Source organism: Echinops telfairi, unplaced genomic scaffold (genome assembly GCF_000313985.2).
Source record: "Echinops telfairi isolate 266 unplaced genomic scaffold, ASM31398v2 ScPeMD7_18;HRSCAF=68, whole genome shotgun sequence".
Classification (NCBI taxonomy): Eukaryota; Metazoa; Chordata; class Mammalia; order Afrosoricida; family Tenrecidae; genus Echinops; species Echinops telfairi.
The window spans coordinates 56,214,211-56,228,684 of record NW_022103915.1 but is presented as its reverse complement, the minus strand read 5'-3'; the positions used below and the strand labels follow the sequence as shown (position 1 = coordinate 56,228,684).

General features: G+C 41.0%; 1 protein-coding gene and 1 pseudogene across 2 annotated transcripts in view; one reads left to right on the top strand and one right to left on the bottom strand.

The window, feature by feature from the left end:
- Positions 1-14,474, top strand: part of ATL1 (atlastin GTPase 1) — a 101,696-nt gene that overhangs the window by 52,395 nt on the left and 34,827 nt on the right. For both annotated transcript variants that reach the window (XM_004698580.2, XM_004698579.2), the window contains exon 7: positions 13,311-13,403. In XM_004698580.2, the coding sequence (XP_004698637.1) occupies positions 13,311-13,403 (93 nt within the window). The remainder of the gene's footprint in view (positions 1-13,310; positions 13,404-14,474) is intronic.
- Positions 47-339, bottom strand: LOC101647274 (annotated as a pseudogene).

Genomic DNA, 14,474 nt, shown 5'->3' with positions numbered 1-14,474 from the left:
GATAAGGACATGGGGGTTGGAGGGAGGGGCTCCTGGAGGGTCCTCATTACATGTTGGCCTGCTCACACTGCCACCGTGAGTTGTAGGCACGGGGTACCGTGTTCCAGGCGTCCATGTAGCGGTCCATGCATATGGCGAAGCACCTCTGCTCAGAATTATCCAGGGAGCCCCCAGGCTTTCCTATGCACTTCCGGAAGCACTTGTCCGTCATCCTCTGTAGCAGCTCCTGCGCGCTGGCAACGGCAATCTGTGCTTTCACCTGCTCCGTGATGACACCAGGGACCAGTTTCCCACGGGAAACTCGGAGTTCCCGAAATTCGAGCCGAAGCTGCCCTCCATTGCTCCGCAGTCACCCGGACCAAGGCCGCGCGCGTGAGGGAAGCTGGCAGCGCGACACCACAGGGAATCTGGGGTGCAACCATTTTTGCATTATCTTTAACAAAATTTTAGTTGCATGTGACATTAATGATATTGTTTGATAATTTCCACATTTTGTTGGGTCACTTTTCTTTGGAATGGGTATAAATATGGATCTCTTCAAATCAGTTGACAGCTGTTTTCCAAATTTCTTGGCTTCCAACACTCCTGGCTCTTGTTAGTCGTGAGATCACTCCTGCTTTTTAGAGGGCTCTTTTTATATGCAGCAAGATGACATTCCAGGAACTCCTGTTCATAATTACTCACAGGTGAATCCTATCAGTCTCTTCCCCCACTGTCTTACAAAACCCATGCAAAAAAGGGTTATTTGGTGCAAGGCATGAGCGTTTGCTTAGAAGAGCCACATTAAATAATTCATTGTCCCTGCATTTACTCAGAAACCCACAGGGTCAGTTCTACCGTATCCTATAGTAGAAATTGAGTTGATGGCAATGAGAAGGAGAACTTGCATATAAGCAGTTGATGGTCAGACCCTCGGCTTGTTTTTGGCTAATGATCTTGAACTTTTCCATCGTCTTTCCTCACAGATATAGTCGATGTCACAGAGTTGGCATCGACTCGATGGCCGGGAATTTGTTTGGGCTTTTTGGCTTATAATTAACTTGATTCTCATGTATTTCATGTGGCAAGGTCCCTGTAGATGGTTATCGTTTATGTTGGTGAAATGGGTATTTGTAATGAAGAAGTTGTTGGGCTTGCAAAGTTCTATCACATAATCTCCAGCTTCGTGTGTCTCACAACTACTGTGCTCATCTTTGTTCCCACCGTTTCTGTTCTAATCACTAGTAATTCTCAATCTATCTAAATAGCATGTTTGATAAATTTCAGACTGAAAAAGTTGGTGGAAAGTTTCAATTTCCTCATCGCTGATTTTAGTAGTTTTTATGTAAATTTGAGTAATAATTGTGATACCTGGTCTTTCTTGTAGATATATCACATACAGCATTATACTTCAAGGTAGATCATAAAATGTTCCCTGTGATGATGAATGCAGTATCATTCCTCTTGACTTTGTCATTCCCAGAATAACAAACCATATTATCGTTTGATTCAGAATAATCAATACCAGTCCAATTCATCTCACTAGTGCTTAGAATATTGATCTTTAGGTGTACCATATCATTTTGGCTTCCAATTCTAGATTCACATGGTTTTGATCTTCTTTGAACTTAATTACTTGAGGGTCTATATTGGCATCACTGTACAGTCTGGAAAGAAAGCTCATGTCTTACCAGCAGGTGTCACTGCTCCTTACACTTCACCAGATATGCTAAAACCAAAAAAGACCTCAGGCAGTCCTTGGATAATCAACGAGGTCTGTTCCTAATCTGTCTTCAAGCCTAGTTTATAATAAGTCGGAACAGGTAGGTATAGTTCATATCTAAAGGCAGTCAAGTATATAGTATAAAGGCACTTCTAAAATACACTAAAACATCTTTAACATAAGAATACAATAATAATGTTTTGGGGAGTTTTGGGACTTCATTAAAATTAAGAACTTTAGTGTTTCAAAGAGTATCCTCAAAAAAGTGGAAAGATGACACAAATTAAGAGAAAACATGGCAAATCATATACCTGATATATGGACTTATGTCTGGATTAGATACAGACTATATAAAGGTCAGCAGTTTGAAACCACCAGCTGCTCCTTGGGAGAAAGATGGGGCTTCCTACTCAGGTAAGAAGCTACAGTCTCAGAAACCCACAGGTGCAGTTCTACCCTGTCCTATAAGGCAGGGGTGTCAAACTGGTGGCCCACGGGCCTCCAGTTTGGCACCCCTGCTATAGGGCCACTGTGAGTGAGCATCGATCGATGGCAGTGAGGGAGTGAGCGAGTGAAGATTCACAGCTTCAGAAACACTAAGGAGCAATTGTATTCTGTTTTATAGGGTCGCTATGAGTTGGGATCAGTCAGATGGCAGCGAGATCCATCAGCAAATTAAAAGATAAAATGGAAATATTCTCTGATTTACTGAAATATTCTTAAAATGCCCACTAGGCTATCAATCAGTTTGTCAGACTGTGGTGGCTTTCTGTTGCCGTGACACTGGAAGCTATGCCACCAGTATTTCAAACACCAGCCAGCCACCAGGTGCACAGGTTTCCACAGGGCTTCCAGACTAAGACCAGTCTAGGAAGAAGGAATAGGCTGTGTACTTCTGAGGGGTTAGCCACTGCAAGTCTGATGAAGGGCAGCAAAGCATTGGCTGATCGTGTGCAGGAAGATGAGCCCCTCAGGTGTGTCAGGCACTCAGTCACTGCCGCCTCGAAGGCGGGTTGACTTTGACCATGTGAATGGAGCAAAGTTGACGAGCTCTTTCATTGCAGATGAGGCACAGCTAGAATGAGAACGAATGGCGGCACGTGCCCGTCAGTACTTGGAGTGTAGCAAGTAGGAATGTAGAGGGATTGGAGTCATAAAGAATGAAGTGGAACACATAAAGATGGATAGTCTAGGCATTAGTGAGCTGAAATGGACTGGTGTTGGCCACTTTGAGTCAGACAACCACATGGGAATGAGAAATTCAAGAGGAATAGGGTCACATTCACCATCAAGTAGAACATTTCAAGATCTGTCCTAAAGTACAATGCTGTCCTTGTACAAACCTATTTACCTTGAGTGACTGCTGGTACTTGAAAGCCTGGTGGCCTTGCTTCCAGCAAACCACCGCAAGATGACACACTGCCAGGAGTGATGGCTTACATGTAAGGTATGTTTAGAGGTCAAGCTATGAAAACCTACTTACTAAATAGTGAACTTACATATTAAAGAGCCCTGGAGGTGCAGTGGATGAGCACTGAGTTGCTAACTGAAATGAACCCCGCGTCACTCCCTGAGAAAAGATGTGGCCGTGTGCTTCAGTAAAGACTATGGCCTTGGAAAGCCTATGAGAATAATTCTACTGGGTCCCATGGGACTGCTATGCTCAAGCTCACTGCAGTCCAATCAATTCAGAGTGATCCTAAAAGGACAGGGTAGACCCGTAAGGTTTGCAAGGCCGTCAATCTTTACAGAAGCAGATTACCTCATTTTTCTTCCATGGTGCGGCTGGGGGGTTTGCAATCCGCACATTCAGTGAACAGCCCATGCGTCACCAGGGTCCCCGGGGATTTCTGTAGGTTGGAACCAACCCAACAGCAACAGGTTTGGGGTTTGATTTTTTTTTTCCTTTTTAATCATCTTATTGGGGGCTCATACAACTTACCACAATCCATACATACATACATTGTGTCAAGCACGTTTGTACATTTGGTGCCCTCATCATTCTCAAAACATTTGCTTTCTACTTGAGCCCTTGGTATCAGCTCCTCATTTTCCCCCTCCATCCCTGCCCCCCTCACGAACCCTTGATAATTTATAAATTATTATTATTTTGTCATGTCTCACACTGTCTGATGTCTCCCTTAACCCACTTTTCTGTTGTCCGTCCCACAGGGAGGGGGTTATATGTAGATCCTAGTGATTGGTTCCCCCTCAGTGTTTGAATTTTTAAACATAAACAGTAGCCACAATAGTTCTGAGCCTTGGGCCTTTTTAGCCAGCCCTACACAAACCCACTGCCATAGAGTAGACTTCTGAGGCTATAAATCGACATGGGGAAAGACAGCCTCAACGCTGTCGTGCATGGAGTCTGATGGGTTTAAACTATGGACTTTGCGGTTAGCAGCCCAATGCTTACCCTACCATGCCACCAAGGCTCCTAAAACCCTGAATGTGTCCAGTTGTTAGGCACTGCAGCCTTGAAATTGATAGGAATGCTGGCAGTATTTAGATTGTGTGGCTAACAGGGAAGAAGTGGGTCCCATGATGTCTACAGACTTGGTGTTAGGTTCAGAGCCAGCTTCCCAAGCAGGTGGATTAGAGTCACCTGGGGGACTTTTTAATGTTTAGATTTCTGAGTCAGATCCCAGTTCTCTTGAATCAGTCTATTGGAACCAGGAGGGCCTCACACACCATGAAGTGTACAGACTTGTTGGCAACTGGACATTGTCTGACTGCCGGCACCTATGGCAGGGGAGGCTCTGGTAGCAGAGGGCTGGGCATCATTTCTGTGTGCATTTATATGTACAGGTGGTGTGTAAAGTCGAGTTTACCTGGAAAAGGAACCGAACAAATTCACCTCCATTGAATCGATTCCGACTCATAGCGACCCTCTAGAGCAGTGCTTCGCCACCGTCCTCACGCTGCGACCCTTCACACAGTTCCTCATGTGGTGGTGACCCCAACCATCAAATGATTTTTGTTGCTGCTTCATACCTGTCATGTTGCTACTGTTATGAATCTGGCGACCCCTGTGAAAGGGTCATTTGACCCCCAGGTTGAGAACCTCTGCTCTAGACCAAGGTAGAAGGCAGCCTTTGGCTTTCCAAGGTTGTAAGTCCTTGACGGGAACAGAGAGCCTCCTCTTACTCTGGAGGAGCAAGTGCTGAGTTCTGCTTGCTGACCTCTCAGCTCCCCCTGCCCCCCATGTGGAACAGAGTGCCAACAGGGAGAGCACGGAGCAAGTGTTCTAACGATCAGAGCACAGAACTTGAAGTCCCGTCTCTTGAAAGCTCGATTTCATTCTCGGGCGTTTTATTTAGGGCTGTTCACATTCCTCCTCTTTCCGTTCCTCAGTCTTCAGTATTGCATGTCACCTTTGGGTTAGTTCATTCATCCCAGCTTTCTCTTGTAGCATTTTTCATTATCCATGTCCACGTGCTTAAAGGCCAACCAACACCCTCGGTCTTAGAAATGAATGAATCTTCTTTGGCAGAGAAAAATAGTAATTCCATTCTGAATTATTAGGGAGCAGGTCAGTCTTGGCTAAGTTTAAGGTTAAATGGAAGGTTGCTGGGAAAACAACCCACTGCCGTCCAGTAAATTCCAGCCCACGGTGAGAGACCCTGTGGGGCAGAGTGCACCTGGCCTTGACGGTGCTAACGCTAGACATGTTTACAGAAGTGGAGTGGCTGGGGCGTTCAAACCACCCAACTGATCAGTTAGCACCGGGATGCTTAACCACTGTGCCACTAGGGCTGGTAATTATAATAATTATATTTAAAGACGCTTTATTCCCATGATTTAATAAGGTTCATTTGCAGAATAAATTCTTTGACTGTGATTTCAGCATTCCGAAACAAAACATTCTGGGACAAATATCTGGGCTGACGAGAACTGCCAAGTAATACCAGAGATATGCATGACCTCACTGAGAAAATGAAAGGCCTTTGTCTGCCGGCTTGGGCTTAACATGGAAGAGAGAGAGTTCATAGGGGCTGAGAACAGGGCAGCTCTCTGCGAAAAGTGCCTGCCCATCAGCCATGGGGGAAGTGTTTGGCAGATGTTGCTAATGAGGGTTTTTTTGAACCAGAGAGCCGCTTTACCAGGTAGGGAACTTGGAAGTTACCAGTGTATCAAGGAGGGGACTTGGACGTTTGAACACTGGTATTAATTTCATGACTGCTATCTAGATGGCTAATGTGCAAAACTAAGACTTCATCTCCAGTCCTACATATGGTCCTCATTATGTCAGCTTGGGTGGACGCCCAGTAAAAGAGACCGAGAAACGAGACTGAAGAAAATGAAAAATATAACAGTTGTACACCATTTATTTCATTTACCCTGGTTCATGGGCCTCTGTTTTATAAAGGTTGCTTCCTAATCGATCTCTGTTTTTCAAAACAAGATAGGCACATTTAGGTGGACACATTCTGAGTTCAAATTTTATGTGTCATCTTGACAAAAACTTTGGTAAGATTTAGCATCTGTTTGTAGATATGGGTACTTTCCCCCCTAATTATCCCTTCCACAAAATCTCTCCTCTTTCTACAAGACTCTATAAAACAAAAGCGAGGGAGGCCCCATCTAGTGAAACAAGAAATGCCTAGAACCTGGCCAAGGATTTTGTACCAAGCAAAATGGACTTCCAAGTACAAAGGCCCCAGAGCGCTAGCAGCATGCCAGAATGCAAGCCTGTTGTTCCCATGAGCCCTGCCTGAGCAATCTCAAAAAGCCTGCGCTTCAATAATCGAAGTGACTGGAGAGGCACTGACGTAAGAACCAGGATGAGCAAAGAATATATAAGGGATAAAATGGCGAGTGCACCGTATGAAATATCTATGTTCCAGGAAGACAGGAAGGGAAAAAAGAAGAAAGGGGAGTGCATATGCCCAAAAACATACTTACAAAAAACAAAAGCCCAAACTTTTAAATGTTTTCATTTAACGTTTTCAATAGTTGATGGTAGTGCTGGGATTGCAATTCTGAGGCTTTTCTAAATCAATTTCCCAATGAGGAAAAAGAAAACACAGGTGTCAGGTGGAAATTAAGTATCAGGTCTGAAGTTCTGGGTGGGAACTGGAAGTTTCTATAGGAATTCGTGAGATATGGTAGAACCCCAGACCTCGACATAATCCGTTCTAGAAGGAGTGTTGAGAAGTGACGCAGTCACGTTCCAACTTGATTTTTCCCATAATAGCTGAAAATGGATGAATCCATTCTTGACCACCAAGTTTTTACCCTAATCTTGTCCTTTTATATAAAACATTACACAGAAATTTCAAAGTAAACAAGTTCAGAGTTAAATAATATAATTTAAATAAGAAACACAACATTTAAAAAGTTTTTAACAACTACAGTATGGCCCATACCTTGAGACTGATGAGGATCTGGATCTGTGGACACGGATGTGGAGAGAGAGTCATTGTTTGGAAGGGGAATCCCCTTCCATGAAATCAACTGGTAGCTGCTTCTCAGGAGTTTTATTCCCCTTCTTTGTCCTTTTGCACTAGGACCTGGCTGGCTTTCTCTGAAAAAAACAAACAAACAATCTGTCGAATGTGGTCTGCTGTTGGCGTTTCCTTAACTGTTTTCTAAAAGGGTTTACTAAATTAGCATCAACAATATTGATAACACAATTAACCAGTTCCTTATCATGATGTTTCTTTCAAAAAACTCTTTCTTAGGACCCATTTTTTTAATCAAAAAACTACAAAAATTCAGAAAAACTAAGAAAATTATAGCAAAACGCTTGGAACACAGCTGCAAAAGGTTTAAATAACGCGTACTAACAAAGCCAACTAACCCTGTGACTGAAACACGAACTGCTTTTGTTTACAAAAGTCACGTGCGTCAGGTTGGATTCCGAAAATTTTGCTCAAGCTCTGAAGCAAAATTTTGTCAACATTTCAGATCGAAATCCGATGACGTCGAGTACTGATGCGGTTGAGTACCCGGGTGCTGCTAGTTTATATTGTTGCCCTAGCTCTGCCCCCTGGAAAGACCTACAAAAAATGCTCAGTGCAATAGCGCCCCCCCAGGTGGTGATTGGGACGTACCACGTTCCACTAAAGGCAACTAAGTCGTGCTTCTTGGAGATGTAACTGATGCTAGTCTGGGACAGGAAATGTCATCCCCACCAGGCCTTGGAGCCAACTTGAAGAGGGCCCCAACAGCCAGGATTAGTCAATTTCTACTTAGTTAATAGTGACAATTATAATAAACTGACACTCACCAAATATGCTTAAATCTCTACATCAATGATGTTTAAAAATAATGCCTGATTGATCACCTTCCGAACATGAATAGAGAGCTAATCCATTATCTGGAAAACTGGTAAATATAGATGAAGAAATCAAGCATTTTTCCTGCTTTTTCACAAGAATCTACTGGTTAATTTAACAGTGGGTGAGGCGAAGCTTCTCTCTCTCTTTTTTTTTTTCTTTTTGCGAAGCTTCTCTTTATTAAAGCATTCCAACTAATAAATGAAGAATTGAGAGGATTAAAATAACACTTTGCAACTTCCAGCTGTAAGCATTATGCATTAAGTTTCTAATTTCACAAAAGAAGACATATCACATATTCACCTCATTGCCAAAGAAATAAAACCTAAATCAGAGTCAGATCCAGTCTCTGTATCCAGCTCCCAATTTGCAGGAAATACAAGGGACAAAAGAACACGTTTAACTGTGCCATGAATATGAAATTAATGAAGTCCAGGTTATGGGAAACTCTACAGGTCAAATCTCCAGATATGTCAAGAGATACATTGTAAGGAAAAGGAAAAAATGAAGGAGTAACCTGTAGCTTAAAAGATATATGAAAAAATGTAACGGACAAGAATAAAAAATAAAGATTCATATGGCAGTCCACGAAATGTAAATTTTTAGAAGGATTGTTTAATAATTTCCCCTCAATTTCCTACAGTTGTCACAAGCTAAACCTTGAAGTATATATATATATATATTTAAGAGATCATTTTACTGGGGGCTCTTATAGCTCTTATAACAATCCATACATCAATTGTATCAAGAATATTTGTACATATGTTGTCATCATTATTTTCTAAATATCTACATTCTATTTGAGCTGTTGGTATCAGCTCTTTTTTACCCTCTTTTCCCACTGAATTACATCTTAATATAAATTATAAAAGCATTCTTAAATCATCCCTCAGATATTATTCATTCAATTGTGAATTACATGCTTTATACTTAACCTTAAGGCAGTGTGGAATTGATTTTTGATTTAAGACTCAGGTTTGAATACTGACTCTCCTTTCCCTGATTGACTTTGAACATGCTACTTATAGTGTCTGAGGAAAAAAGTGGAGGTACTTTTTTGTTTAATCTCTTTTGAAGAGACAAATAGGCTATAACATCTCTCTTGCGGCTATTGGAGGATACATGACTCACTACAGGTTACTAGCACTGAGATGGGCATATAACAGGTATTCAATAAAGGAAAACTATCGTTAATTTGGTTTCAGTAGCCTTGGACTGAGGCCCAGGAATTTTGTGCTATTAAAAGCCTCCCACATCATTCTAATTGTTCAAGTTTGGGGAACAGTCCTTCCAGATCTGAAAATGTCTGCAGCTTCAAAAATGTTTATCAATGCACCAAAAAATATCTATGTGCTCAACACTAGGAGATAATTGAAATAAATTATGGTTCACCCATGTGCTATACACCTGCGCCTCACATACCAACTCTGGTTATCTGACATTTCACATTTACAACAATGGTGAAAAATCTATGACCTGACTTTCGCATGTCAACAACATATATCTGTCAGCAATGAATGTCCACGGTGCATGGTGAGGACAACACCGGCTGAGATATTAAAGTCATGTGCCAGTCTGACTAGGCCATGAGTCTCAGTGGCTTGGTGAGATATTAAAATTATGTGCCAGTCTGACTAAGCCATGAGTCTCAGTGGCTTGGAAGTTCTGTAATGAAGCAATTTGGCAGTTGCATAATAATAGAGTCATCCTATATTTTGTGATCTGATATGGTCAGCCTCCATTTTTGCCTAATGCAGAGTTTTGCATAAGGACCTTTATCTTTGGAAGCTAACCATGCCGTTAAAGTGGGGTATAATGTGTCGCCATTGACATAAAAAGTAATAACTAGCACAGCACTAATGGAAGCCAGACACTATTCGAATGCCTTAGGAATATACTCATTTAGTACTCCCACATGAGTAAACTAAGACAAAAAATGACTTGAGTAATGTGCCCAGTGCACACGTGGGCCAAGAATGAAACCCTCGTGGTCTGATTTCACCTTTAATGTGTTCTTCATGACCACACAGTGATAGTGTGCAAATAAAATTATAGAAGATTTAGGAGGGGGCTTCAAAAAGTTCAGGAAGTGTTTTCATGATCTTTTAATTTTATTTTCCACATATAAAGCCTCATGTAAATCTAAGTATGATATGCAAAGTTACCTACAATCCACTGGTAAATGAAAGAAAATGACAAAATAACATTCCCAGTGATATCTGATCCCATTTTTATAAGCATTTAAAAATACATAATTGAAAATTATTAGAAGTCATATATATCTCAAAATGTGATCAGGATTGACCTCTGAAGTGGACAGGTTTTATTTTCTTCCTTTTGCTGACTGTATTAATTTTTTTTCACATTTAGCATGTTACATATGTTACTAAGAAAACAAACAAAAATAATCAAAGAAAAGAAGAGGGGGAAGAAAGAGCTGGAGGAGAAAAAGCAGCCTACCAAGACTAGAGCAGCCTGCACTTGGGCAGGAGGTGGAGAACCATCTATGATTTATTAATTGCCTGAAAAGTGGGTGCTTCAGACCTAAAAGGACCTTATAATAAGCATTTTACTGGGACCCTAGAGTGAGCATTGGGGCAGACGACAGTCGTAGGGAGCAACCTTGACAACACACAGCTTGATGCTACAATGCCCTGGGAATGATGAAGAAAGTCCAGCCATGCTAAGCCACTTCTATTTTGGACAAGAGATGACGAGAAGGAAAGCAGAACACAGAAGGAGGTGAGAGAAAGCCTTCCAGACAGCAATGCAAAGAACCTATGACCCACAGGGATTTGCTACGAGATGCACTATCCTTTTGAATCCTAAACACAAGAAGTAGAAATATGCACAAAACAGAGGAGGCCAACCTTGCACCTCAGTATGAGAAATAGAAGACCAGACTAGAACACCAAATGATCTACTTTGCTCCCTCTCTCCCCTTTCCCCAATTTATTGCTATTATTATCACAAATAACTGATCCCCCCAAAATTTAGATAATAATTGGAAATGAAGCAGGACTTAAGTTTAGAAGCTGCAAAATAAAAATTATTAGAAAACTGGAAATAAAGAACATACATTACTGAAGAGATTACATAAGAAAATGCACAAGATTTCAAAGAGATGACTTCTAATACTCTTCAAAGAAAGCATGAGCTCTCTTTTTGAAAAAGACAAACAAGAGACAGGAGTGGGATAAAAATTCCCCCCAATCATCCAAGAGACCAGGCTGGGTGACTGGTCAGAGAGAGACTGGTGGGACCCATGGCCAAGGCCTTTAGTCACCCTTCAGTTCTAGAACTGAACTGAACTCACTCACATGTCAGACTAATCAGCCACTGAAGACCAAAAGGGCAGAAGTAGCCCAAGACAAAGTTCCGAGCATTAGGAAAGAAGAGGAGAGGAAGAAGGAAAGAGGGAAGAAGTGAGATTGCATTGGATGAGCTGAAACAAAATGTGTGTGAACCATTGAATGTAAGACTGCCCATCTTCTCTGTATACCTTCACCTCATTCACAAGAAAACGTTTTTAAAAAAACTGGGAAGTCATGCTCCACTTCTTTGAAGTAAAAGTATCTATATAGATTATTTGGAGTTCTTCTGCAAGGTAGATGTGCCTGTTCTACTTCATTTATTTATTAAATCACTTATTTATACTAAAAAAAGAAAATGGAAGGGAAAAGTTAGCATTGCGGAGATCAAAGACATATTTAAAATGACAAAACAAAAAAATTTTTCAAAATTCAATCATGGGTGATTCGAGGAGATAAGCATGAGAAAGCACACAAAACAAAGTGGAAAAGGAAAAGATCATTACTGAGAATATAACAGATAGAAAAAGGAAGAGGCTTCGTCACCAGAGCAAGACTTAGATGAGTTTACTGAAGGTAAACTCAGGGCTTCTCCTTTGCGCGGACTCCCTCTAAGCGCCAGGAAGGTGCCCTAGCAATGTGCCCAGATGGCTTTACAATGTTTTTGGTAAAATTGTAAAGAATGAAACGTAAGCTGCTATTAGTGCCATGCCGGTCTCATGATTTCACAAAAACAGCCGTCACCAGGGGAACTGGTAAGAGAAAGTATGAGGGTGCTAATTTTCTCAGCGCAATATAGGATTACAAATTTTGGAGTCAAAAACAGGACTCCAAACCAAAAAGGAAAAAACAGACGACCAACACAGATGTTGGCCAAAGACGTGAGGGAAATGAGAGCCAATAAACGCATGAAAAGATGCTCCATTTCTTGTACATGGGAGGCACACAGTGAGTGACCAATCTCTGCCCATCAGAATGCTTAACATGAAAAAAGACAGACCTTACAAAGACACGGTGGGGCTGTGCAGCCGGGACCTGTCTAACAGGGCTGGCAGTACTATGGGAAGCTGGGAGTGTCCGCAGAACCTCGCATACTGCTCCTAGGCCTAGGTCTACCAGAAGTACATACACAGGTTAATCGGAAGACACAAGCATGCTTTTGGCAGCACTATTCAGACCAGTAGAAACAGCAACATGCCCATCCACCATAGAATGAATGAATAAATATCCCCATAAGCAGTGATGACTAATGCTATACAATCATGCAATTATATAATGAATCTAACGAACATAATGAGGGGTAGAAGAAGCTAGACACAAAGGAATAAATCGTGTATGTTTCCCTTTACATAAATGAAAACAAAGGCAAAACTAAATGAGTGGCGGCTGCCAGAGTGCCGGGCACTAGATGTGGTTACATGTGTGTTCTAGTCCCACCACCCACTCTGCCCGGAGCCATCTTTTGTTTTAATAAATAGACAAGAAGATGGTCACCAAATGGTATAGTTACTTCCAGAGATGAGCTTTTTATAATTTTATTTCAGGATTTTGCCACATACATATGTATATTCTATAAAGAGTTTGAATGGCTATGGTGAGCAGGTATGTGTATTATTTCAAATAACCATCAAAATAACTGTTTGAAGAAAGAAAGGCCAGTCTTATGTTTTATGTCCACATTCTATATTCTATACAAGATCTGATTAGGGTAACGGAGCACCATTCAGCCAGTTGGCAGGCAGGCCATCTCTGCCTCTCATCTCGCAGTAGGGTGTGTGTTCATTTTGGCAGCTTGTGGGGAGCTTTCTGTTAACACTGAGTGTACTATGTCAGATGATCTTATTGGGGAGAAAAATTCTTAGAAACTTTACAAGGTTTTATGTCTGCTTTATAATTCCACAATGTGGTTTTAAGAGTAACAACTTTAATCGTGTTTTAATGAATTTGTTTTAATAAAAAGCAGAAGGAGGCACCTTAAAGTTCCTGCACCAATCTTTCCTTCTTGTTGTTTTTTAGAGTCTGATATTTCTTGTTCGAGACTGGAGTTTCCCATATGAGTTTTCATATGGAGCCGATGGTGGTGCCAAATTCCTGGAAAAACGCCTCAAGGTTTGTTAGCTGTGTAGGTGCATGAAATTTTCCTAGTAGGATCTAAAAGATATCCTGGCTACTCAGTAGCTACCCTCTCAGTTTACCGTCATGGTATCTTTATGAACAAACCAAGATTGATATTTAATAAAAGACTAGTTACAATTTGAGTTACTGCTCATAACTTTGATACAGATAGATTATTAAGTCTACTATTCCTAACGGTAAAGGTTTACTTTGATGAATTAAATTAGTTCAAGACTATCACTGTAAATATCTAGATTCAAGGTTTGTTTGTTTACTTTGTAGAGCCTTAAAAGCCAATTTAAGAGAACTACTTAATGTTGAGATCCACAAAATCAACTTTGGATATTTTACTAATAGTTTACAGCAGTGGTTCTCAACCTGTGACCCCTTGGTGGTCGAATGACCCTTTCAAAGGTGTTGCCTGAATCATAACAGTAGCAAAATAATAGTTGTGAAGTAGCAACAAAAATAATTTTATAGTTGGGGGTCACCACCACATGAAGAACTGTATGAAAGGGTCATGGCATGAGGAAGGTGGAGAACCACTGGTTGACAGGAATTAACATCATAAGGCCTTCCACTTTTTACATCACAGTAGTTCAAGATAAATTGCCCATATTGAGCAAATACCCCGAAATACATAAGGAGAAATTATAAATTGGGGGCGGGGGGGGTGGAGGGGAGTTAAGATGAAAAGAAATTCCTTGATAATCATGGATCTCTGAGCTTACCTCTTTATGTTTATAGTTACATTTAGGCTGTTTATATGAAAAGCTGTCAAACACACACATACCTCGGCACTAATCCGTTCTAGAAGGAGTGTCGAGATGCGATGCAGTCGAGTTCCGAATCAATTTTTCCATAAGAAACAACAGATCAATCAGTTCTCGACCACCAAGTTTTTACCCTAACCTTCCCTTTTAATACAAAACGTTACACAGAAATTTCAAATAAGTTCAGAGTTAAATAATATAATTTATATAAGAAATACAACATTAAAGAAGTTTCTAACAACTATAGTATGGCCCATACCTTGAGACTGATGAGGATCTGGATCTGTGGACA